At 40.2% G+C, this 25,704-nt stretch overlaps 2 protein-coding genes across 5 annotated transcripts in view; one reads left to right on the top strand and one right to left on the bottom strand.

Moving 5' to 3' along the window:
- Positions 1-1,234, top strand: part of HDGFL3 (HDGF like 3) — a 38,601-nt gene extending 37,367 nt beyond the window's left edge. The window contains exon 6 of the mRNA XM_074917737.1: positions 87-1,234. Coding sequence (XP_074773838.1) covers positions 87-92 — 6 coding nt within the window. The 3' untranslated portion in view covers positions 93-1,234. The remainder of the gene's footprint in view (positions 1-86) is intronic.
- Positions 1,203-24,016, bottom strand: TM6SF1 (transmembrane 6 superfamily member 1). 4 transcript variants are annotated; one of them, XM_074917733.1, is made up of 10 exons: positions 23,861-24,016; positions 21,573-21,676; positions 20,160-20,257; positions 19,076-19,179; positions 18,151-18,233; positions 16,615-16,736; positions 11,914-12,018; positions 9,764-9,856; positions 8,656-8,775; positions 1,203-3,018 (listed from the first exon to the last, which is right to left on the bottom strand). In XM_074917733.1, exons 1-10 carry the CDS (start codon positions 23,950-23,952, stop codon positions 2,827-2,829), a joined length of 1,113 nt encoding a protein of 370 aa, XP_074773834.1. In that variant the 5' UTR covers positions 23,953-24,016; the 3' UTR covers positions 1,203-2,826. The 4 variants fall into 4 exon arrangements, with proteins under 4 accessions (XP_074773834.1, XP_074773835.1, XP_074773837.1 ...); XM_074917734.1 differs by lacking the exon at positions 9,764-9,856; XM_074917736.1 differs by lacking the exon at positions 21,573-21,676 and having other exon boundaries at positions 23,861-23,964.
- Between the last annotated feature and the right edge of the window lie 1,688 nt (positions 24,017-25,704).

Here is a 25,704-nt window from a genome sequence, read left to right as displayed (position 1 = left end):
GAATAAGGCATTAATTATATCAAGTTTGTTGCAGCTTGCTTATTCTTACATTAAATGCGATTTCTTTTTCTCTCTTTCTCTTTCAGACTTAACCAACATAATGACTGCTGAATATTAAGGGAAAACACAAGAAGGTTACATGTTTGGTTGTCTAATATTCTTGGATTTGATATGAGTCACCACATCTGTTCATTAGTATCATCAAGAGCATCCCAGTTTGTATGCACATTATTCACATTCCTATCTGTTGTGTTTGCAGAAATGGCATTTTTACCCTTTTTTCTAAGGGTTACTTTTTGATTTTCATATTATTTGGTTGCATGAAGTTGCCCTTTACCAGTGGCTGAGGTTTATGAAGATATCGCATACTTGAACATGTTTTAGATTCCTTTTCTAGATAGAAAAGGTGTAACTCCAAATTATAGCATTCTAAATCAGTGGGTTTTTTAAAAACAAGTAAATCTTAGAAATGAGTCCCCTCCATACAATACTACAATATCTTCCACGTACAAACATAATTTTAAATTACCCTATATCCATACTTTCTTGATTTTTGATCAGTTTACACCATAAAAGAAAAAATCTTCAGTTGAGATCACCGCCAAGTTCAATAATGTAATAAAATACCTTTCCTTATTAGAATTACCTAGCTAGTTATACTCTTAATACTTCTCAAAATCATGATGTAATGTACACTATCTGACTTAGTTCCTATATGTGGAGTTAGTGAAAGTCTTTTTGTGTTTCTTTAGATTAATACAAGGATTTTTTCCAATGCCAACACAATTTGAAATCATTCATTTGAATGCTTTCCATTTTTAAGCTTACTGTGATATAGAACCCTATGGGAAACCAAAAGAAAACATCAATTTTAAATAATGAAAGGCTTAAAAAAGGATGCTGTCATTCTGGCTTTTTTTTTCCTTTTGGAAATAGAACTAGACTAGTAAGTAAGCATTCCAAATCCATTATTCTGTGTACATTATTGTTGCTATTGTGATAATAGAGATTTTTATTTATTTTTATGCCAGCTCTTATTGTGAAAACATATTTAGTCTGGTTTTATCAATCCTTGTTATGCTTGTCCTTGGAACATCTTTTGCGTATTCAAGGTTTGTAGTTGATGAGTTTACTGTAAAAAACTAAGAAAAACCACAACAAAAAAACAAAAAACAAAACAAAAAAGAAAACAAAAAAATGTATTGTTTTTACAGAATAAATTTATTGGAATGTGTATTGGGAGTAAGGTTTGAGGTTGTAAGCAACTAAGTTAGCGTCATATTTGGCTTCATACGTGTAATAATGTGAGGTATTAATGTAAGTAAGTCAAGTATTAAAGCAAAACATTCTGTTAACATGAGTTGACCATAATAGATACAAGTGCAGGTGAGATCTTTATTTTTTCTGTACTTTGCCTTTTCTGGATAACAGGAGGTTATTAAATTCACCTTGAATGTATTCAAAGTTTCTTTAAAAAAAACCTTAGAAGTAACATCGGAGGCTCAAATACCTGTTTGTGAGCCAGCATGTCCTGCCGCAGCCCCACAGCTCGGGGCTGGTGTTCTCGGGAGGAGGTGCTGGGGTGGGGCTGTCCCCAGTTCTAGCCTACGTGGAAGGAGCCCACACCAGGGAGGCTGGGAGCTGCAGGGAATTACTGCCGAGTTCCTTTTTGCCAAGGAGCATTGACTGAGATGCACTGTGGTTAGTTTGGACCTGCCCCTTTGGCTGGAGGTATAAAACCGAGGGCTCTCTCTTCGGAACTGCACCTCAGTGCTCGGGGGAGAGTGTTAGAGCCTGAAGTTCTTGCTGCTCTGAAAGTCCCCTTAGGCATCAGCAGGAGCTGTTGCTTTCTTGTTCCCAATTAAGTTTAAAAAGAAAACTAAAATTCTCTAAGTCAAAACACCCAGAAGTCACCATCCCAAAATAAAGTGTTTCCAGTTAAAATGTCTTTCATCTGTGAGTAAGGCACCGAGTGTACTGCTTTTAGTATAAATACACCTAAAAGGCATAGAAATAGTTGTCACTGCAAACAGAAACATCAGCCACGCAAACCAAGGTGGCTGTATTTGCTGCTCCTTGTTTCTGACCTAACAGCATTAGCAAAACCACGGCCACAAACCTCTCCTCTCTGAAAACGGATGCTACGGTGTAAGGCCTGACTGCCCAAGGTAATGAGCCCTCCGTGCCCACCTCAGAAGTGCTGGTAAGCACGTGCCTAACTTCAAGCTGATGAGCAGTCCTTGCAGAAGTGAATCCTTAAAAGAATTAACAAAAACTACATGATTTGCTTATCATATATGGAGTCTTACCATAAGAGTTGTTTGCTTCTTAAAAGATTTCTTGGGATTTTTAACAAGGCTGACCCACAGGACATACTTTTTGACAAATAAAACATGTGCATGTGACAGAGTTATGTATGTTAATTTTTCACACTTCAAAATACTGACCTTCACATTCTACAGTAGCTCTGTATAGGGATTGCTAGCACTGATACTCTTCAGTGTGTGGAGGCTAAACACTGACATCATTATTATTATTTAACTTCATGCAGTATTTCTAAAACTGTCAAAGCAGCTTAATTAAAAATAGCTATGTGAACTGGCAACTCCACTGCAGCGCAAAGTCAAAATGTTGAGAAGTGGTACTGAAGGCAGTCATCTTTATTTTCCCTTTTTGAGTAGGATAAACAAAACAGACCGTGCAACTTTACACAACTGTGCAATTTTACACATCTTACACGCTTCTTTTGGGTTCTATCTGAGCAGTTCAATGACATCCCAACCCAATTATATACATAACCAAAAGGAGAAGCTGAAAACAGTTGTGCTATTCTGTTTTTTCTTCTTGTTTTGTTTTCATAAAAAACTCTGGCTTGTTGACACACCTGTAAGCCAACAGCTGGGGAAGAATCCCATACATTATGTTCAATATCAGGAAAAACTGTTTTGCTTCTTCAGGGACTCTGTAGATGTAAGGAGTTCGAGCATGAAGAGAAGCACCAATATGGGAAAATTGAGCCTGTGGTGTGTATATAACGTATATATTAAAAAAGGTAAAGTTGATGTATATTTTGGTAAGACAGCATAATCTGCATGCAAGTACGCATCTCCAGTGACATTTTCCAAGCCAGCCCTTATATTCCAGAATTATCTATCATACTTTTGCATAGTGGTATAAAAATACAGCCTAAACTAAGTTCATTAGTATCTTGGTATGAGAGGCATAAAAGGAACCGTCAGCGGCATGGTAGGAGACGTATTTTATGCACACGGTGGCACTGATCTTTACATCAGCTATAGGATTTGACCCTTGGCTTAGAGGTGATTATTCATGCAGCAGCATCCATGATCCTTCCCCTTGCCAGTGGCTGCCGAAGGGTGCATCACCGCAGAGATCTGCACTCCTGAGCCCCAGCCCAGGAGTGGGGGTAGGACTCGCACCCACCTACCAGGGAATGTTGTGTTTGGCATCAACGGGAAGCAGACAGACACTCACTCAGCCGGAATAAAGTTAGAAAGTAAAATCTTGGAAGCTTTGTTAGTTCTGTTTGGGTTTTTTTTGGGTTTTTTTGTTTTTTTTTTTTTTAAATATTAAACCCAGTCTTCAAGATTCTGATCCCTCGTGATTTCAGAAAACATCTGCAATATTTGGCTTCTGGGCTGGGGGCTGTTTTGAAGTATAGGTTATCAGTGAAGGTTATATGCAAAGACAAGCTAGCTGGGCTGAAGCATATTTTTAGCATAAACAAACATTTAAAGATAGAAGTGTCAGGGTAGTCGCTGTCTTTTGTCTCCATCTGTTACCTGCTATTTCAAGCCACAGCTCATTCACATTAACTATTGTGTGTCCAATTGTTTTTTGTAGTTAGTTAGTTAGCAGTGGAGGAGATCTGGGAAGATAAATATCTATTTGATCTTAAGCCGAGCAGGAGAAAGGGACACCAGGATTTTAGTAACACAGAGGAGTACGCTGTGACCAAATCGCATCCTCTGTCCTGGGTTCAGCAGGAGTTACTTTGGACCCACAAAGAACACAGTTAGCAAAGTGGAAAGTGAAATACGGTGCAGGTGGTTTAATACACACTGCTCTAGCAAAAGGTTAGGCTGAGACCATACAGCAAAAGAGAAAAGGAAATCAGTTTTCAGGTGATTCTAGTCACCTCCACTCAATGGGAAGAGCTGATCTAGCAAACCTGAGTCAAGAAACGGGTGTAATCAAAGAAATCAAACACAAACACACTTCAGCAGAGTGCCACTTAGCATGTTTCTGTAAATAGCTATTACACAGTAAGCAGATGTTCAGGAGCACGCTATCAGCAGCCTTTTTCTACCAGCTTCAGAATTCAGTCTGCCTCTTGCAGCCCGTCTGTTCTCACCTGTTTCAGGCAGGAACTGCCTTTAGCACCTGGGTGGTCTTGCTCAGATCCTGCTACCTTCCTCGCCCCGGGAGCCATCCGGGCCCAGGCAGCCTGAGCATTAGTGCTCAGCAGCAAAGCCCTCTTACTAATGTGGGGTAGCAGTTTCCCAAGGAGACAGCCAGCCACCACTGGGCTTCAGGTAGGAGGTTTGGGTCTGTCTGATGTTTACCTAGACACTAACAGCCTCCTGGTAGTATTTTAGAGCCTCTTCTGGGGTGAACAAGATGCTAAGCTACATACTTCTCTGTGGAGGATTGCAAGGCTTGTCTGTCTCCAAGAGTGGCCAGCTGTGCATCATAATAAGTTGATAGTAAATTCATAAGTTCATAGTAAGCCTTGTCAGAAAGAGCTGTAAGGGATGCTTCTGAGAGACCCAGAGCTCCCACAGCTTCCTGGATGCCTTAGACAATCTAAGCCTTATTGTGTGGTCTTGTCTCTCACAAGAGTTGTGGCACATTAGTCAGCTTTAGGCATTAGAAAAAGCAGAAACATTTTGCTCTATTTGTAGCCCATGAAGATTTTTACTAGCTTAATGATGCACCACATAATGAAGTTATTGTTTATTAGACTTGTTTTTCAATATAACACATTGCTTTTTCCTTTCATTATCAGGGAGGATATTTAGGTCTGTTAAAGTCACTTTTTTTTTAATTTGATTTGCCCCTGTGGAAATTGTGTTATGTCTTTAATCTCATGTGTTTCCTTTCCATGACTGTACTGTGCTTCTGCTTTTTTTTTTTTTACTGTTTTTTTTCTCCCTTGAGGCAGGGGGTGTGTCTTAAAAGCAGATCTCTTGCTCCCCAGTAGCCCAGTCCTGCTCTTCTTTCAAATACCAGGCAGACTTGCACCAAATCCATAATTTTAAGCAGTAAGACAAGAGCTGTTAGTTACTGCAGATATCTGTGCCTGTTCTGCAACAGGCTGGCATTGTGATAAGTGAGATCAACCCTGAGTCTTGCCATGATCAGGTCTTCTCACTGAATAAGCCATTCCTTGGTGCTTTCTGTTACTGAACCCTTTCTAAGTGGAGAATTTTGAGGATCAAGCCCCTGAACTTTGGCTGAGAAATCAACCAAATGAGATGCTGCAGGTAAATTTCTAAGGTAGCCTTATCCATTTAACATACAGCCTTTGTTAACCTGGAAGCCTTGGTCAGTCTGATGATCAGGCTGTTCCACAGCAGTTGGAAGGTGCCTGGTGCTGGACATGGCACTGCCCAGCCTGACAGCTGCAATTTGCCTATGCCTGCTACTCAGTAAGTTTCTTGTCTGTATGAAATGGTTTGGAATTTTTTTTACAATAGTTTTTGCCTGTAGCCTAATCATAGCAAATACTTTGAATATTTCTTACCCTGCAGTCAAAAAAACAGAGAAGGGCCTGGAAAAAGGTTAAGAGTCCTCCTTCACTCTGTGCCTTCTTTCACAAACTGGCTAAAATCAGGCAAAGAATAACTTACTTTGGAGAGGTTTGGACCATTCTTATGAGCCTAAGGAAAGCCATCAAATAGAGCTGAGGAGAGAGTAACCTAGAAAAGTATGTTCCTTGGGTTTATGTTCTCTTGTAGACAAGAGGCACAGCAGAAACTAACCACCAAAATTGCAGGATTAAGGAAAACACTTCCAACAGGGGAGTAGAAAAGCTTTCTATATGTGAGAGAACAGGGAAGAGGGCTATGGATAGTTGGTGAGACAGAATGGTTTTGGATAGCTGGGCTATGGCTCTTCCTACCTTTTCATGTGGCTCACTTGCATTGGGAAATAGCCATTTAATCAAGTTCAGAGGCTATTCCAACCCCTTTTGCATAATCAAAGCTCCTGGTACTTTAGTCATATGACATTTAAAGAGCTCTTCCTGAAGCTTCAGAAAGTCTAATAAGGGTCACAATCTGGTTTTGGAGTCTGAAAGTTAATAATGGAATAATTCAAGCTGAGAGCTATATGTAATTCTGAAAAACTGTAAATATTTTTGTGTGTGTGAAAGGCTAGGCACTTTCAGAGGTTCTTAGTTTAGATGAATCACATGGTATTTTGAGACTTGCTTTTGTAAAAAGTACATACTTCATAATGCTAGAAATAAAAAATAATTAAAATCTCCACATTCCCCATCTGTAGGAGCAGTGTTCATTCCCAGGGAGAAATGCCCACTATTTCCATCATTAGATATTTGCCATTATTGGACCTTTGTGAGTCATAGAAAGCAAAATGTGTTTCAGTAACTACGTGTGTTTTAATTATCAATTACAAAGTTTTAACTTGAGAAAATAGTAGACAAACCTGGAAGTGTTTGTGCCTCAAAATGACCAAAACAGAAATATAGAAAATACAGAAGTCCTCAATTCACTGTCACACACATTTTTCATCCCAGGTTGCTCACAGTTCACCAAGTCAATTAAATTATGTTCAGCTGTGGTATGACTGAAGTTCATTCTGCAGTGCATTAAAATAAAAACTACAAAACCCCTCCCAAACTCAAAGAAATGTTTTTTGAATCAGGATAAAATGTAGGGAGGGTGCAGCAGCACACTCTTCAAGTTCTCTCAATCAGTTAGGTCAGCCCACAGATTTTGCTTGTGCCTAGGACAAGCTTTAAAGAGTTAAATGGGAAATTTTGAGTGTTAGTTTTTGAGTTATCAGCAGCTTTTCTTCTCTTTGTCTAATGTGTAAATCAGCATTATCCTGAAGCCAGACCACAAGGGACAACAGAGGGGTTTTAGACTTCAGCAACAAACTGTTGCATGTATTCATCATACAGCTAAAAGGTACAAAGTGCCGTTGAAAAAAAGAAAAGTGTTTGTTATGGGAAACATTTAAAAGAAAGAAAGGAAAAAAAAAAAAAAACCACCACAACAAACCAAAACCAAACCAACCAGACAAAAATTGCCTCTAATCTGGGAGGCTGAGCTTCTTTGGCAAGTTTGCAAGATTGTGACACTCAGCACACTCTGAGTTCTGGTTTACTTTTCCTTGTGCTAAATAATCTTTGAAGGAGTGGTTTCTTTCCCATCTGTCTGGGGAATTCATGAAACCTGAGTAATCTGTCAGTAGTGAGAGGTTCCTGGCACTGCCTTGCCTACTTTAGCCAGCTTGTGCTTTTCCTAGATTAGGTTTGGGCCAAACACAGTTGTATAATACTTATGATACCTTTTGAGCATCTAAACCTTCTCGTTAATATGTTTGCCAGATTCTGTTTGGATATAATTTGGTAATTCAAGTTTCTCTATAAACTGTTTAGGGAAAAAAGTCATATCCTCTGTGATAATTTCTCACAAATAGAAAGTAAAATGTCACTGCCCCCATCTTTGCTGAGCAGTTAAGCTGGACTGTAGTTTGTATCCATGATTGTTACCTCAGGCCTGAGGAACAAAGTGTTGGTCTGTGTTTGTCTAATAGTGGTACGTGAATTACAATTTTTGTTGTGTCCCTACGTTCCCATTAGTGTTGCAGGATTATGTGCATATTTTCTGCATTGTCTGGATGCTCAGAGTGTATTTCATTTCAGTACAAATCAATTTTGTCACTGTCTCAACTGTTTAATGGCCATCTATATGTCATGAGAAGTCATTTACTAGTTCCTGTTGATTTTTTTTTTTTTTCCTGTTTTGGTCAGTCTTCTCATAACCATCAGCACCATGTAGCGATTAACTACAGTTGTTTATTGAAGAGAATCAGAAAAGAATAAGTTAAGAAAGTACGATCATTGGTCTGCCTTTGGCAACACAAGCAAGTCTTAGTGTTACGGTGGTTTGTGGCCAAGGAAGTTCCCGGTATTATATCAACATCATCAACTGGTATTGTCCATTTTGTGTGACTAGTAGATTATTTTTTATGTTTACATTTTTCAAACTACCTAGTTGGCCAACACATATTATGGAAACAATGTATTGTACTGTTCCGTTGTATTTGGAGTTTTTTTACACAGTCGACTGTTACAGCTTTAAGACTGGCTTCCTACATGGTCTCAGCTAAAGAGTGCATGGGGCTCAGTAAGGTTTAATGAGCCCAATAAAAAGATTCTGCAGAAGGAGAGAAGTCTACTAAATCAAGAATGCGGTCATTAAACACATGTAATGGGTTTGATTCTCCAGTCCCTTGTATTAGATTTTATAGATACAAAAGGTGATCTGAGTTACAATGGCATAAAACCTGCACGGGAAGATCAAGCCCTGGGCCCCTTATTTATTCCATAAGTCTCTACTTACTACTGTGTAATTCAAGAGTGAACATTTTACAAAGAAATACCTGAGCTAGTCCTCCAGCATGTATAAGGGTTAAATCGGGCATCCAGGAACAACCAGGCACCAGTAGGCCATACAGAGCAATCACATGGTATGGCACAGAGTAGAACATGTATGCCAGCATCTGCATTTTTAAACAGAAATATTAGTTGCTTTGTAGTTTGAGGGAGATGCATTTAAAGATCAGCCAGCTGCTGACTGAGGAGACTATTCAAAACTACACTCCTGGCAGCATTGCTTCCCAGGCCTTCTTGCAGCTATAACTTCTTTGAGAAAAGAGTTTCACACCTGGATGCTGTTGACTGGATCCAGCTACCCCAAGGCCACTACTAATAGTGATGGCTCTTATCTCTTTGCCCCATCCAAATCCACTTCCTCCCAGGACTTGTCTTCCTGCCCCTTGCCATCTTGCCAATAAGCATGGCTTGACCTAACTCAGTGTCCAACACAACATGGGTGTCCATTTCTCAAGCTCCGTTGCACTTTCAGCTGGGAGGTGTGAAATAACCCAAGGCACCCCTTTCCCTGGAAGAACAGCAGAGATATGTGGTTTCTGCTCATCATCTGACTTGTGAATCCTCTTACTGCTTCAGGCCCTGCCCCCATGCAGCAGCCAGGGTTGCAAAAGAAAGGCAACCTTGCAAATGCCGCAAAACTAAAGTACAACATTCCGTCCTCTGCAATGCTTGTGTAAATAGGGCTTGTAAAAACTGTCATGTTTCAAGGAGTGTGTCGCTGGTGACAGAAGCATAACATGAGCTTAAGGAACCTAGTTCTACTACACCCCTTTTTGCTCCATTATTCCAGACTGGAAGTCTACTTTGCCCTCCTAAGGAAGGGGAATGATCATAAAAAGCATGTAGATCTGTTTCATGGACTGTATTACAAGAAGCCTGAGTAATTAGTTTGTAACTGATTTGAATCTGAGTTAAGCTTATCACAATGAAGACTTGGTACCCTCTAATGACTATAGTAGAAAGTACAAAATACCTTTAACTTGCCATGAACAAATACTTTCCTTATTGATCTTGTCATCTGTGAAACCCATGGCTTCATCTTTGCACCAGTTAACAAATCACTTAACACTCTATGCTCCACAGTCAATGCTTTACCTGAAGCTTAGGATAGGCAGCAGGGTCTTTTATATAAGGCTCGTGAAGTTGAATATATAGCCGGCAGAGTTCAGCAGGGCAATCCAGAGCAATCTAAGAAGAATTTTTAAAACTTCCCGTGAACAAAGAATTTGTTCTAAAATAAGCTAACCTGACACCTGTTACCAGCCCTAAAGATTCACTAGCTGTCCGCAGCACTGCTACCCTGGAGGCTTGCTCAGATTCTATTGCAAAGGTGATCCATTTGATCACCAGTTAAAAACCCAAAATGCAGTCTCCTCTTAGCTCCTGCTCTGAGGGTTTGCAAGGAAATGCTGACAGGCTGCTTTAAAGATTTTGACTGGAAAAGAATTCAGTCAGGTGGCTGGCTATGCTGTAGTAAAAGTATCATTGCTACTGATTTGCTCTGATAAACAGACTTTAATCCCAGCAAATGAAATTTCCAATAGAAAATTGCTCAAACAGTGGAAACTTCAGGTTAAGCCCTCAATTTTAGGATAGCAAGCTATGAGTGTAGTCCAAGAAAAGAGTTGCATTGTGGCAAGGTAGAAATGAAGAGCAATGCAGAGAGACAGGTGTTACTTAATAAGTTTAAAAGAGAGTAGCAGAGGAGAGATTACTGGACTTTACAGTCCTACAGAAAGAAAAAAGTTCCTGATAAACATGAAGAGAGAGCCAGTTGCAAAAGTTTCTTTTCATAGTAGCCCTTAAACTACTACAACAAATACTATTCTAAAATAAGTTAGCAATCTGTGTCAACAGCTGTCACCAAGTGGTTTATGGCAAGGCATTGTTAATGTCAAAGTTACAGGACTGAACAACTAAATTTCATGTGTATTTGTTGTGTGACTTTGAGGGGGAAATGGAAAGATTCACAAACAGTGGATAGTCCTCCCTGTTCTTTTCCAACATGGGCAGGTCCACTTAGGTCTGAGTGGATTATAATGGATTATGTTTTATTAGCTTTTTCACAAAATCATGGTTACTGCATCTTACACAGAGATGTTCAGTTGATCTCTCTATGTATAAGTACAGTAAGCAGTTTCTGTTTGGTAAAGGAAATATGTAAGGAAATGACCTCATTCTCAAAGTCAACAAAAAAATTCCTCTGAGAAATTGCAGAACCAAGTTAAATGTTAGAGCATGAGATTAATACTTCCCACAGTGAAATTACAGGTAAACCAGCTGATTAACCTGCATCAGCGGTGTTCTCAAGTAGCACGATCTACAAGAAATAAAGCAGTCTGTGACAAGTTGGAAGAAAGAAAATATTTTTGAGAGGCAAGTTTTCAGAGAAACAGCAGAAGGTGACAGAGTAATGTGAGCAGCAGAACTACAAAAAGACAATCTGCACTAGGTAAATAAAATGTTGCTTGGGTACTTATTGTCACCTCTTACTTGAATTATTCTAGACAGGATCAGATCTACAAATCAAGCAAGCAGGCAGTTGTCTGAGACATTTGAGTTCTGTTCACTGAATGATACATAACTTCCCTTCTGCTTCAGGCAGAAAATGTTTTAGAGCTGACAAAAGACTGGATATACCTACTACTGGATTTATTTACTTCAAGCATTTTTTGTACTGATTCCCTCAGAAATTTTAATTCAATCAACTATGCTTAAAAGGCAAACTTTTTTTTTTTTTTTTAAATCTCTTGGTAAGTAGAAATGACATGTGTTGTTTAGGTAATATAGATAAATCTTTTTTTTTTTTTTCCAGATGGAAATGCTCTCCTCTATCTCATGCAGTGTAAATTAACTTGGTTTCCTATATAATTTTAACTATGCATCTCTGTTTAGAAAAACATGAATACTGACTTAATTTAGTTGGTCTGTCTCCATGTTCTTGGCTGTAAATGTAACACCAGACCAATGAAAACAGTTTTAGGTCATGCTGATCTGCACTTGGGATGCTATTTACTCTGGTGATTGTGCACCTCCTTTTGAAAAACATACTTTAAAAAGGGAGAAGCAAGGCACTGCTAATTATCATAAATTGTCCTTTTTATATCAAAGGCCTATTCCAACCCTGAAAGTCACAGGATTTCCCTTGACCAAAACGTACACACTTTCTCACAGACACAATTATTTCCAATGTAAAAGTCTAACTGAAAATTAGAGGCCAGAATATTAAAATATCTTCAACTTACCATGCCCCTAAATATGCAAAACCCCGTTGCTAGAATGAGGTATGCAGCTAACATTAAATCTATTGGTCGTCTTAAGAGTCCTTTCTTCTGGACTTCCTGAACCACCTGCAACACAGAATGTGTTTAGTGAGTACATTCCAGTTCCACATGACATGTATTTAACTCCAGATGAGTCGCTACAAGAAGGGTGAAGCAGTGAAACATTGATAGACACAGTTAGCTCTCAGTTATCTTACCATATTTATCCACCGATTTCAGAGACAGAAAGATTTCCACATCTAAAAAAGTTAACTTCAGACTTTATAGGATGCCGCGGGGAAAATTAATCTGAAACTCCAGAAATGGATGGATCAAGCTAAAGCCATTTCAGTACAGAACAGTTTACTTTCAAAGCAACCTAAATCAAATGAACTCTGCAATCACGTAAGGCTTTAAAGCAGGATAACTAACTTCTTCAAAGTTACGTCTTTTGTTAATTGGAATTAATTCATCTTCCTGAATATCCCTATGTAGAAAAGCTTTGGAAATGGAGGTTTGTCTCAAACTGTTGAAGTTGAATCTAACACACTTTGTAAAACTACTCTTTGGATGGACAGCAAAATGAGGGTCCATCTCATTATTGACAGTGAATGCTGGATCTGAGCAGCCTGTGACACTATTGAAATTAATGGAATACCCCTGGCATAAAATAGAAGCTTTTCTGTGGCCAGCTGAGTTCTCTGCTGAGTTCAGTGAGCAAATGATACATCTTAATATGTAACGCAGAAATAGAGACTGAAATGTGTTTGTGTGTGTATGGGCACGTGGCAAATCCTCCATTCTTCTGTTACTGTACATTGTGATTCCTCCGACGGGCACTGAGGCACTTCTCGGCGTCTGGATCTGATCTGTTCTGTACCTCCTTTCCTCAGCCTCGGAACAGGAATCCCCCCTGCTGCATCACATGGGCAGATGTGAGGGGTTCACACTCTACAGTAGCAAAGGACGTATCGATCTCTAATGTGGAAGATGGCTTGGAGGAACTAAAGTCATCTCTTTGCCTACATTAAAACTTTCAAGACCCATGGAAATAATTCAAAGTACGCTTTCAGCGCTGTGTAGTCACAGATAAAATTATAAGCATGTCAGAGTATCTTTCTGTAGTTCAGAGGGAAAACTTCTCCATTTATATGTTACTCATTTCCTTTTCCTTTTTATTAACTGTGCATTGGCATGCAGACAGCAAAAGAAAAACCCGATTTCCTTCCTGTTATACACTTGTGGAGTTGTCTCCAAAGCACAAAACAATAATTAGGATGTAGAGGCATAATTAAAAGTACTCAGGATCAAGATACTCACAATAAAGTTATTGAAACAGGAGAACTGATCTTGCAAGCACAATTCCTGAGTGAGAACTACAAGATCTGAATTGTAGTTTAAGAAAAATATGGCTATTTTAAACACATAGGCCACCCCTTTCATAAAACTATTTCTTTATTCTTTTAAAGGATCTTTTTCAGGAAAAAAAAAGTGACCCCTTTGTTTTTCAAACACAAATTACAGGTCTGTTTTGGCAGTATGGTGTCACTTCACAGTATTTAAAGTACTAGCGTAGGAATGTTTATAATACGACCTCAAAAGAATGTCTATATTCTAATATTTGTTCCTATGAAAGACAAAGGCTGCCCATGGCTGCTGAGTTGCAAGTCATTTTCAGATGTAGACTACCTAAGGATAATGGAAAGCTTGAGGGCTGATAAATTTTCTTTCCAATATAAGTTATATAAGTTGAAGCTTATCACCCCTCCTTTCAAAAAGTATAATAAAGGAATGCATGTATTTACTGTGATCAGAAAGCTACAATACAACTTTGTACTTAGAGGTTTTGGAGACAAAGTCAGTATTAGTGGAAACAACTTTTGGTGCAGTATGAGTTTGTGAAATTGCCAGGGTGCAGAAAACTCACACCTTTCTCTGTGCATACATTTATGCAAACAAAATGAAAATGCAAAGCTTAAAAAAAAGCAGAAGCAAGAATTTGAAAGACAGCATGGGCTTTCCTGACAGACCTCAGCTACACGGTGATTTTGTCTTACCCTTCTTTTACACAGCAAAGTCACATCAGTACGCTAAAACGAATTACGTGCTAAGTACACCGGGCAAGTAGAGATGACCTGCCACAGGTTTCCTATTTATTGCAAACAGCACTGAACTCTGCACAGATCTCACCACCCTGCTGTTTCTTTTGTGTAGCAAGGAAGTGTGTAGGCAGGCCTTGCATTTTCTCTCTCTCCCCTAACTTCTGAGAGAGTCCTGACGTGATCAGTTTTAAGGAATCAAAATAATCTTATGTGCTGTCCATCGAAGTCAGTCCCTTCAGAATTCATGTGCAAATCTGAATTTATGTGTATTAATCCTGTTAATAAATTTTAAGTTATATTAAATTTTTCTGGGCTGCTATACTTGTAGATAAATCTGCTGGGCTTTGTAAATACTGCAGCACAGCTTAGTTTGATTCTAAATGAGGGCATAACTCCAGTCCTCTCCCATGCACCCACCTCTATCAGAAAACATCCAAAACTTGATTACCTCTTTTCTGTCCCCGCAGTGATTTTTTTTTTTAGCGAACTAGTTTATAATGATATTATAGCAAAGAACACCTTGACCACTAGAATATACCTTGCTTCTGTTGCTTTCATGTATTTTCCTATATACTCGCGCTATCATGTTTAAAAGCATTATTACATTTTCTTCCTAAATCTTTTAATATCAACTCTGAATACTGACAGCTAAAAAAAAAGTTCAATTCTACAGTTAATTGCAAATGATCTATTGAAAGAGAACTAAATATTTTCAGGACTTACAATGATTAGCTAACTGGTTAGTAGCATTACACATAATTATTATCTGGAAACCATTTAATTTAAGACTGAGAGAGTTGTATAAAAAAATAAGAAAAATTTGAGTAGTCATGTTAAGATTTAAAGGCATTTTAAGGCATACAGTTATTGAATCCAGGTATTTATGCTTGGATATGGAGCATAAATTAGCTGTGAAGACAAACTAAGACTTTTAAAAAAGAAACAACCTAGAAAGGATAGGAGACCCCAGTGAAAGGAATCAAGGCTTTTTCTATGACTTTTTGAGCAAGGACGGTTAGGTCTACAAGAAAGGATTCGCTAAGAAGGGCAATGTGAAATTTTCAGATCACCAGCTTTTATGCACTCTCTTTTTGAAATAGAATTTTTAAAACTAAGTTTCTCTGCAATATATATATACCAAAGTAAAATATCAAACCTAGGTAAGCAGTTTAGCTCCTGGTAAGCATAGGAGACATGGCTATATTTCAGCAAATACGCAGTCCATCACATATTTTCTATAATAGCAGTTTCTGTGGTGTTCTCAGTACTAGGAGAACAAACTGAAACCCTCATCCATCCTCCATGTGAAGGACGTCCTCATTAATATATATGGCAAAAATCACCATCACTACCTTTAACTACACTTAACTTCTCTAACCTGATGACTCTAAAGAATGTGTTTCTGGCCACAGTTAGTGACACCTTTAAGTAAATCAGCTCAAATTGCTTTGGGATGGGACATGTGGCTTCCTATAACCCTATGCAAGAGGGTAGAGGAGGGTTTTGCACCTGAAGTCTCCCCCAGTTTGCCTTTCATAAAGATTTGCCCTAAAAGTGGTGATTCTGTAGCAGTTCTTTAAACTTCAGGAGATACAAACATCTATCTACACCCCTCTTTCCTACTGAAGAATCATGGATGGATGGCTGATTGTTAGCTTTCATCCATTCCTGGAAAAATCTGCTGTTATTCTATGCCACAGGCTGTGCCCCTTGCATACTGACTGCCTGTTAGCTACAGAATAGGAACTAACTCCTTCATCTGCGTCTGTGTTTTCAGTTACAGAATGAACCTGAGTCTCTCTCAGGAGCTCTTGTGATGCAAAAATATTAATTGACTGTATTACTTACAAATGATACGGCGTGCTGTGGCAATAAACTGGCTTACTTATAGCAACAAAGAGTTAAAGATCTGTTCTGTGCTTTGTACTGCAGGGATCCTTTTTTAACATTTTTTTTTTATAAAACATGCCTAAACTATTATTTCATTTTTTGATAGCTGAGTTAATCTTATTACAGCCCAACTATTAAATTCAAAGGCAAAGGTCTAAGGAGTTTTAAGTCAACATTATATTTACAGATTTTTTTTAAATAAGTAAGCAGTGTATAAATAATCTTCATATCAATGTATGTTTTACCCATAAAATCTAATATTGCAGAATGCACTTACGAAAAATTGTTAAATTACATTAAAACTAAGTCATCTGCAGAAGAATACTTTCCTGCAGAGGTTCTATGAGGATTTTGTGGTGCTTTATAAAGCTGGTATATGTCAGTATTTTCATCAGGGAAGAAAATGAAACAGTTAGAAACTGGATAGAGGGTAGTAACACAATTACACCTAGATATGAGTTCTTTACTCTGAACATGAGATTCTTTTGCTTTTTCTTTATCCCACCATAATGAAATGGTCCTGCAGTATAGATATTTTTACAGTGTCTACACAGCCTGGCAGCAATTGTCATAACAGTGAACAGTTACAGTACATTCCATGCTCACCGAGGGACCTATAAAACCCAGTAGAAACAGCAAGCATATTTCAGTTTTCCTAACAGTAGCCAACACTTACATACAATAATATTACCTTGACTGGAGTGTCGTGAGTCACTGAAGGTTGGTTATAAATCCGGAACCCAGCCCATATGGGAAGGCAAATATATGGTACACTTAAGAAAAAAGCAGGAAACACTTTTGTTCCATATTTGCCTGTTAAACAATAATTATAAGATGTATGAGAATTTGTAACCTGTGTTGCAGAACAGTTAAAAAATACCCTATGTGATATCATACCTAAAGCAGCTGTGGTAATGTAAACATAAAACATTAGAAATCACTATTATAGGCAACACACATCTTGAAAATCATGTTCTCAATAGTGGTAGAGTCACAGGTGACAAAGAACCTATCCGACAGGAAGTTATTTTGGAAATTAGGGTGGTTTTTTTCCAGGGGACAGGAAACGACCTCTGTCACTCTGCAGTAAGTCATCCTATAGGATGGGACAGCTTTGAAATCTCTTAACGGAACCTGCTTCAAATAGAGACATTATTCTTTAAAAAATGGAAAAAAGGAATGTATCCATTTGTTAAGATCTGAGATAGTGTTTGTTTTCCAAAGTCCTGATTTTGTCTACAGGCCTGTACTAATATTTGAGGACAAAACATAAATTCGGAGAGCTATCCTCAACCCAGGTAAATCAGGAAAAACTGTCTTTTACATTGGCTACTCTCTGTGTCAGAAAGGAAGGCAGAAGGCATGCTCTTGAGAACAAGTTTCCTGGCCTTCCCTAGAGGAAAGGGGAAAAGAGATGGTCACGTTAAATTTGCTGACTGTTTTTTCTGTGGTGCGTGTATATCTACAAAGGATAGAACTGGACTGGCCCCAGGCTGCACCATGAATATTCCTCCTCTGCCATAAAAAATGGGGCTATAGTGAGCTATTCTGAAGCTGTCTACAGGATTTGGACACACAAACATTTTTCTCAGTGGAACACTAGTCAACTTTGCATCAATTTAAGCTTTGTTAAATAGGAACTCTTTAGTTGAGGGGGGTGGCACTCTCAGAGGATCACCTGCCAGTAATAATGATGTAAAATTTTGTATTACAATTCTGTACCTCTAGCAGCACGGCAATGCACTGATTTATGTTAGAAATCCAGGAATGTTACATTACTTTGAAAACAGAATAACTTCCAGATTTCACTTTTAAAGGTGATTTGGATGCTTCCTGTAAGCTGCTTGAAAGTCAGCCTACTAAGTAAATTGTAAATTTGATGCAAATATTATTATTTATATTTTCATGACACTGAGATAGTTATTGTCTCATTGCTTAAATTAAACCTAGTTTGGATGAAAGCTTTATGGGTATAACAAAATACAATACTTTAGGGTTTTTTTTCCCTCGGGAACAATGTAAATGGAAAGGGTTTTTTTTCCTGATCTCCATCTTCCCCTCCTCATATTTAAGTTTTGAAATATCTTGCATCTCTTTACTGATATTCCTAAAATTCCTCTTTCATATTATTACAGAAAGGAACCAATACTGCAGCGAAATACAGATAGCCTAATGCTGAACTTAGAAAATGTTTCACAGGAAAAAGTCATATAAATTATGTCCTTACCCACAATGTTTCCAGGCATAAAGACAATGATGCTCATAATAATGGAACCTAGCCAGTAGAGGCCAATGGTTCTATAGCTTTGTCTGTTTAAAAAAGAAAACAAGTCATAATTATTGCACCATCCCTAAAAACCCACTACCCCAAATCACCCTCAAGTATTATACGGATTGCCATGGTTGTATTTTAGTAAGTAAAGGTTTTAAAATCTGCACCACAAGTCAACAGTGGATTCTAGCCTCTGAGAGGGGGATGTGGAGAAATCCTACATTCACCTGTGAGAAGGTTATCACATGAACAGTACAGGATTTGTGCATACTCAGTTATCTGACATTATGTTTTACTCATGTGAAGGCTGACTGCATGATTTTGCGCATCACAGGTTGTAAAAGACTACCAAAAAAATTAATCATTTATTTCGTTCTGGTAGTGCTTCTATTACCAGTGGGTACATTAGCCTCTGGAATTTAAGTAGTCATTTTCATCAAACTCTTTATTCAACAGCAATAAACATAAGAATGCCTAGAAATAACCATTTTTCCTCTAAACTGCATGATACTCTCTAAAATGGATGTGAGAACATCATATGTTATTTTTAAAAAAGTTTTACATGCATGATTTTAATGTGCATTCGCTTTAAGCTTTCCTTTTAACTAACAAAGTGTTCAGAGGGGCTATGCTCTCTGCTGCAAAGTGAAGAAGAGAGGCTACAACTCGGTGGATTTGCCAGTCTTATTCAGCTGAGAGAAAGGGTAACGTGGTGGTGTTTCAATTCCTGAAAGTAACAAAATTCTAATAGCGTTACTTTGGCCTAAGACATGAAATTGTCCTGAATGAAAAATCTAAATACTGCATAGAAAAGAAAGCCCTTTGTAGGTTATATGAGAATGCAAGCAAAGTAAATAGTATACAAATCAAAATTACTTACTCCCATGCAATAGCTGCCACCATCACCAGATACATCAGATAATGAACGGAGCCATCCCAATAGCAGATCACATGGCCATACGCAGTGTTCAGATATGGTTCACCCTAGGGAACATTTATTTTTAAAAAGATACAGTGATTAGAGGAAGAATAACAAATAATCAATTAATAAAGAACAGCAGGAAATCAGTTCAGAAAAGTAACTGATATTTTTTCAATCCGGGGGCACAGTTTCTGACTGACAATACACATTTCCAACCACAGATTTGGTTTAGGTAGGATCAGGTATAATTAAAACAGTTATATAGTTGCAAAACAAGGTGAAAGATGGAAGGAAAAACTCCTGTGTATCACTGTCAGTGTTGTTCTGCTAGGTTATGGAAATACTACTTTTCCATATTTTAGTGACAAAAGCTAGAAAGTAAAGGTCCATTTAACATGGAACAAATAAAGATATATTTAGCAACCTAGAGATCTACAACAGTGTTGAATATATTGATGACAAGGTATAACCTTGTAAGGTCCAACTCATTTCACGTTCATGGAATCTTTTCAATGACTTCAGTGACTTTCATATCAAGCTCTTACTGAGCTATTTTGGGGGGATGTTGATATTCAGCAGCCAACAGATTCTGCTGACTAGGTATCTGGCATCATCATTTTCTAACTCTACTTTAATTCCTTTCAGTAAAGTGATTAGGCAAAAATAAAGGAGCAATTTTGTTTCCTTCTTGGTAACACATTTAGGTACTGCAGTACTCATCCACTTCCAAGTGCTGAGAATCTGTGGCTTTCTGCAAACATGTACAGTCTATTCAATTCCCACAGAAGTTAATACAGAACAGCGTTACTTCAACTAAATGAAATAACATCAGAGCTTGAAAGGTATGCTATTTTTTCCAAATTGAATCGGTGATATCAAGTCAATGAAGGTTTTGTCCACAACAATAATGAAACAGGTCAATGACCAAATTCAAGATGACCCTTTTCAATGCGTTAGCGGATGTTTTTTCTGTGGCAAATACTATTAAAACCTATTTATAGTAAATATTTTGTTTACATTTGTAAGCCAAACAATTGTTTACCTCTCTCAAGTAATGAGTCATGAACCCATCAATAATTCCATCCTGTTCCAGTCCAATTATTAGATTCACTACACTGGTAAAGGCAAATACAGCATAAACTGTAATAAGATAAAGGGGAAAAAAAAAAATCAATTAAAAACTTGAAACCACACAGTCACTTCACAGTCCAATAAATTCAGGCACATCTAGATGCATCTACTTTGAGGTCACAGATATTTAGTATGCAACATGACTTTCTTGCATAGCTTAATATTTTTTTAATTAGTGGTTGGTCAGCAAAGTTCTTCAGAAGCTTTTCTTAGAAATGTGGAATTCTGTAGAGCTGTAGGCACAGTCTACATGGAGAATCAGTGTCTGCAGAAAGGACTACGTAGCCTTTCAAAAATCTTGGTCACACAAAGTATGCAGTACGTTGACTGTAGTCATCTCTTGGAAAGGAGAAAGGACAACAAAAAGGAGGTGAAGAGGGAAATGTAACATGCCATTTTTAGAGGTGAGCAAGGCAAACTGCGTTAGCCACAGCAGTCCATAGGAGACCTATCTGGCAAGTTAGTGAGTCACTCCTTTGAGAGAGGAAATTTATTTGCGGTAGGTTTATGTTATTTATTTCCTTTGACTTCAATGTGAACGGAGAGTTCCCTGCCTCACGCAGGACACTGGGGACAGACGCCTACAAGTTGCAATGACGGAGGGCAAATATAGGTGGTTTGTGCGCTGCTTTTGCCTATGGGCCCATCTTGTAAAATTTAAGAAAAACAGCTGTGTTTTTTCTTCTAGATTTCTGCAATAAGGTAATCTAGATCTAAGGTTTCCTTTTAAAAGGTATTATCTCCATTCTTTTATGGCAAAGTACCAATATAGAAATGTTTGCCCGAGCCTGCAGACAGGCTAAGCCAGGAGTTGGGGTGGTTTGAACTGTCTTATATATTACAAACGTGAGTTAACACAGAAGCCTCATAAAAATGGGAGAATTAAGGAATTCAATCATAGGAAGAACTAAGCCACGGAGGCCACTGATCCAAAAGATCCCAAAATCCCAAATGAGTCCACACAGGATGAGATATATGTGAAAGGTCTACTGTGGTGCCTAAGTCCTGCTACAAGGAGGATCTTAACAGAGCAGGTATGACAGTATTTTGAACACTTTCACAACCCAACTCGAGTGTTATTCTTTCCATATAGGAGGTCTGCTTGTCCCCAAGATGGATCTCCTATTTGAGAATAAAAAGGTTCAAAAGAAGCATTATTTCTCTTCCTTTTTCCCCAGTCTTTCCTTCTTCCCTGGCTCCTTAGCACCTCACCAGACTGCGTTCTGAAGACATGCCTTAAATGTTCAATCTGAAATAACTATCATATTATCATTTATATAAATTAGCACTTTCTGAATTTAGCTTCATTGTTACCAACGCATACCATAAAACAGCGGGTCTTTTGGTGGTTTTCTTTTGACAAGAACACGAGCCAACAGAGCAATAAAAACCAGAACCAGCAATCCAACTGCAACGATTGCCCAGGAACTGTAACAGTATTAAAAAGAAAAAGAATTTAAAAGAAAGAAAGAGAATGAGACAGAATTTTGTTTCTTCAGCTTTTCTTACCAGCTATCCTTAAATGCACATACTCTTAAACTAACTTCTAATACTTTAAAAGGCTGGTTTTATAGTCCATCACATAGTCTGTCACAGTATTCATTTTACAGTTTTGCAGAATTTATGTGCCTTTCTTTTCACATGTGATCATCTAAAAAAAGAAAATACTAAAATAGCTAGATAAACAGTGTAACCAGGAGTCTAGATTTGCCCAACTAAAATCAGTTTTCATACTGGTATCTGCAAAAATAAACAAAAATGATGGAAAATTTAAAGGCCAATGAGAGGTGAAAGTCACAAGCTCAGAGATTTCAAGGCTGAAAAGGATCATTAGGGACATTTAGTCTAACCTCAGCAATAAAGTATCTACTCAGAATATTACATATTCACAGATAAAACACATCAGTCCCATGGAATAGGAGTATCAATGTGGACTGCCTATGATGGATCTAGGTTTAATTTCCAGTTTTGAAGTGCTACCAAAAGTCTCTCCGGCCCTACAAGGCAAGATCCCTTGGGGGGGTTCAGTAATCGAGGAGGGTGGGCTTGTCAGAAAAGACCTTTTCTCAAGACGGGACTATAATTATAGTGCACGTAAAGTGGTAGTGGAGGAAAACACAAAAATCTTTGGCACAAAGCAGATTTGCCTCCTTCCCCATGAAAACGCAAGTTAAGAAAATCAGTTTGAAATTGGTTTATAGTTCTAAGTGCGTAAACTGTATTTAGTTCTCTTGAAGACAGACTCTACTTCTCAGTCTTCATTTTTGTGCTTGCTTATGGGGAAAAAAAAGGATGGGAAAGCTAGGTAAAGTCCAGAAACGCAAGCTAAAAATATTTTGTACATGATTTAATACATAGTACCGCTCTGTGTGTCAAGAAACCAAACTGTGTACAAACAAATAATAAAATGATAATTTCTGCCTCAGTGAAAGTTCACTTAAAATTACTGCAAAAAATTTGCAAGATCAAATATTTCAGAATATATACACACATACTTTCTGGGTCAGGATGAGCAGTACTAGCTTGGTGATTTAATATATGATTTGAATCTTCTGCTAATCTGTTTTCCCAGTGATGAATTTCTTCATACCATTACAGCTGTTAATATTGCAGTGACTTTTCACCTGCAGTCTATCAGTTTGAAATAAATATTGGCAATGAATCAAGTAAGTCAGCATGTGTTATTCGGCATTTCTCTAGTAATGAAAAACAAAAAAATTAAGTTATCGGCCAGAAGGAGGAAAATGAGGAAGGAACACAGGTAGCAAAGCCTTGAAAACACAAAGCAAATATTTTTTGTGCAGTGAAGTTGCAAAACGTCCCCGGGGCCGTGGGATCACAAAATACCACACGGACCTTTAAGTACATTGGTTTTCCTCATGAGGAAAGACCTTTCCTTTCCAGACCTGCGGTTTATCCTGGGATCCTATTTTTCTGGCAGAGCGAGGGCGTATGGATGGACATTTTCAGTTAAAACTCGCAGGTCTTACGGGACGCCTGAAGCGTGCGGCTCGGGAGCTTTCTGAGGCTCTTCCGTTCTTTCCGAGTTCCTCCATTCGTTTTTAAATAGAATTGGATTTTGTTTGCGAATGCCTCCGCAGGGAGCGGGCGGGAGGCCGCAGCGCCCCGGGACAGCCCCCGGCGGCCGCGGCCCCGGGGCTCAGGGCGCGGTGCGGGCGCAGCTCCTGCGGGGCCGGGCGGTCCCTTCCGCGCCGGTTTGTCCTTTCGGCGTCACCAGCCGGCCCCGGCGGCGAGCCGCATGCGGGAGCGGCGGTGACCCGAGCTCCGGGGACACCGGGACACGCTTCAGGTGATGCGAAACCGGCAGTTCGGAGGGTCCGGGGGGGGAGCGGCCAGGCTGGGCTCCCGAGCCAGGACCCCCCGCTCACGTCCCCCCCGGTTGGATCGCGGCGCGGCTCCCGTTACAGGGTGCGGGCAGGACCCGGGAGCGGGTCTCCGTCTCCCCCCCGCCGGCGCCCGGCTGCCCGCTCATCCGCCGCTAAAAATACCCGCCGGGCTCCGCCGGCCGCCCGCACCTCCCTCCCTCACCCCCGCCGCCCCCTCCCCTCCCCGGCGGGCAGGGCGGGAGCCGCCCGGCCTCGCCCGCCTCACCTGCCGCCGGCCGCCAGGGCGTTGAAGAGGTACGTGACGGGGATGGCGGTGAGGGAGAGGACGAAGACGCCGGTGGCCGCCGAGGCGCTCATCCCCGCGGCGGGAGGAGGAGGAGGAGGAGGAGAAGGAGGCGGCAGCCGCCCTCTGCGCCCCGAGGCGAGCGCCGCGCCTTGCCCGAGGCACCGCCTCGCCTCAGCCCTTCCCGCCCCGCGGAGGGGCGGCCGCCGCCCGCCGCCCTCTGCCCGCCGCCCGCCCCACCGCCGCCGCGCGCCCCGCGCGGGAACGGCTCGAGCCGCCTCACAAACCGGGGCCGCCCCTGGCCCCTCCGGCGGCTCGGGGAGGGCGGCGGAGCCTCCCGCCTGCCCCGGGGGGGCGAGTGTGTGTGGCCAGCGGGGAAGGGTCCTGCGGTAACCAGCGGCGGCGGGGAAGGGTCAGGGGGGCCGTGAAGGGCCAAGGGAGGCTGTGAAGGGCCAAGGGGGGCTGTGGAGGGCCAAGGGGGGCTGTGGAGGGCCAAGGGGAGCTGTGGAGGGCCAAGGGGGGCTGTGGAGGGCCAAGGGGGGCTGTGAAGGGCCAAGGGGGGCTGTGGAGGGCCAAGGGGGGCTGTGGAGGGCCAAGGGGGGGCCGTGAAGGGCCAAGGGGGGGCCGTGAAGGGCCAAGGGGGGGCCGCGAAGGGCCAAGGGGGGCTGTGAAGGGCCAAAGGGGTCTGTGCGAGCCGAACTAAGCGCTGTGAAAGAGGCTTCGCAGGTTAATTATTGTCTCGTGGCGCTGCAGCCCTGTGCGCGGAGTGGTCCGTGTTCATGAGGGGTGGTAGGTAGAAAAGAGGTTCCCTTGATCTGATTAGTGCAGGAGTCTCTCTAAGAAACCCGTGCAAAAACAAAAAAAAAGTACGCATCTCTTTTTGCATCAGAATTTAGGTGGGTTATTAAGAACAAGGTTTGAATTTATCCATCAGCATTTTTTTCTGGCTTCAAACTTTGTTTACGCATGAGTATCAACACTAAACAGTCAGTGTGCAAACAAAGGTGGAATGAGTCTTGTGTGCCAAGCAAACAGAAATGAAAACCACTATTCCTAGAAGTGACTGAGCATTTAAATTCAGGACATTGGCAAGAGACAATGATCATCCTCTGTCGCTTAGGGAAAAACAGCAAATGCATTTCTAGCATGCCCCACAAGCTCTCATTCTGGTAGAGATCAGGAAATATTAACACCACTGTAAAAGCACACATTTGCAGTTAATGGGCACGATTCTGACTCGTGTTGAAACGATACAAAGGAGCACTGCGCTAAGGTGGCTGAGGAAACAGGCACCTGTCCATCAGCGAGAGGCTGGAGAGCTTGGCATAGAGTCCTCTCCATAAATACTTGAGGAGTTAACACCAGGGAGAGGAAAGAACTCTTTAATTTGAAGGACAAAGCTGTGAAGAAACTTTCACTAGTTTCTGGAAACAGATTTTTAGCTATGAGCAGTAAAGGGTCTTCCAAGTCTTTTTACAATAAGACATGAATTTTCTTAAAAGTCCAGTTTTAAGATGTTATTTGATAAGTTTAAGCAATAGACTAATTCGTATGATTGCCTCTGACAGAAAGGAACTTGGTGACCCAGAACATATCTATGCCCTATATATTATATACAAACAAATTCTGGCATAGTTATGTCAAGTGAGAAAGGTCTAGAATCTGGCCATAGGTATACGCATGGGTTAAACCATGCTCAATCAAACTATCTGGTAAAAACATGATGCAACTCCTAAAAGTAATTTAGTCCACCCAAGTGTCAAAATTGCCATTGGATGAGTCAGGGCTAAATTTATCACCTCCAAATGCCTACCTTTCAATGCACA

The sequence above is a fragment of the Athene noctua genome, chromosome 13 (assembly GCF_965140245.1).
Source record: "Athene noctua chromosome 13, bAthNoc1.hap1.1, whole genome shotgun sequence".
Taxonomy (NCBI): Eukaryota; Metazoa; Chordata; class Aves; order Strigiformes; family Strigidae; genus Athene; species Athene noctua.
This window is presented reverse-complemented; position numbering and strand designations above follow the sequence as displayed.

Bases quoted from the DNA above. Each gene is read 5' to 3' on its own strand.
- TM6SF1 (XM_074917733.1), bottom strand. From the start codon at position 23,952: ATGAGCGCCTCGGCGGCCACCGGCGTCTTCGTCCTCTCCCTCACCGCC. The intron at 18,234-19,075 runs GTAAGTAATTTT...TTTTTTAAACAG, and splicing joins GTGGCAGCTATTGCATGGGA to ACAAAGCTATAGAACCATTG. The intron at 12,019-16,614 runs GTAATATTATTG...TCTGTGTTGCAG, and splicing joins CTCACGACACTCCAGTCAAG to GTGGTTCAGGAAGTCCAGAA.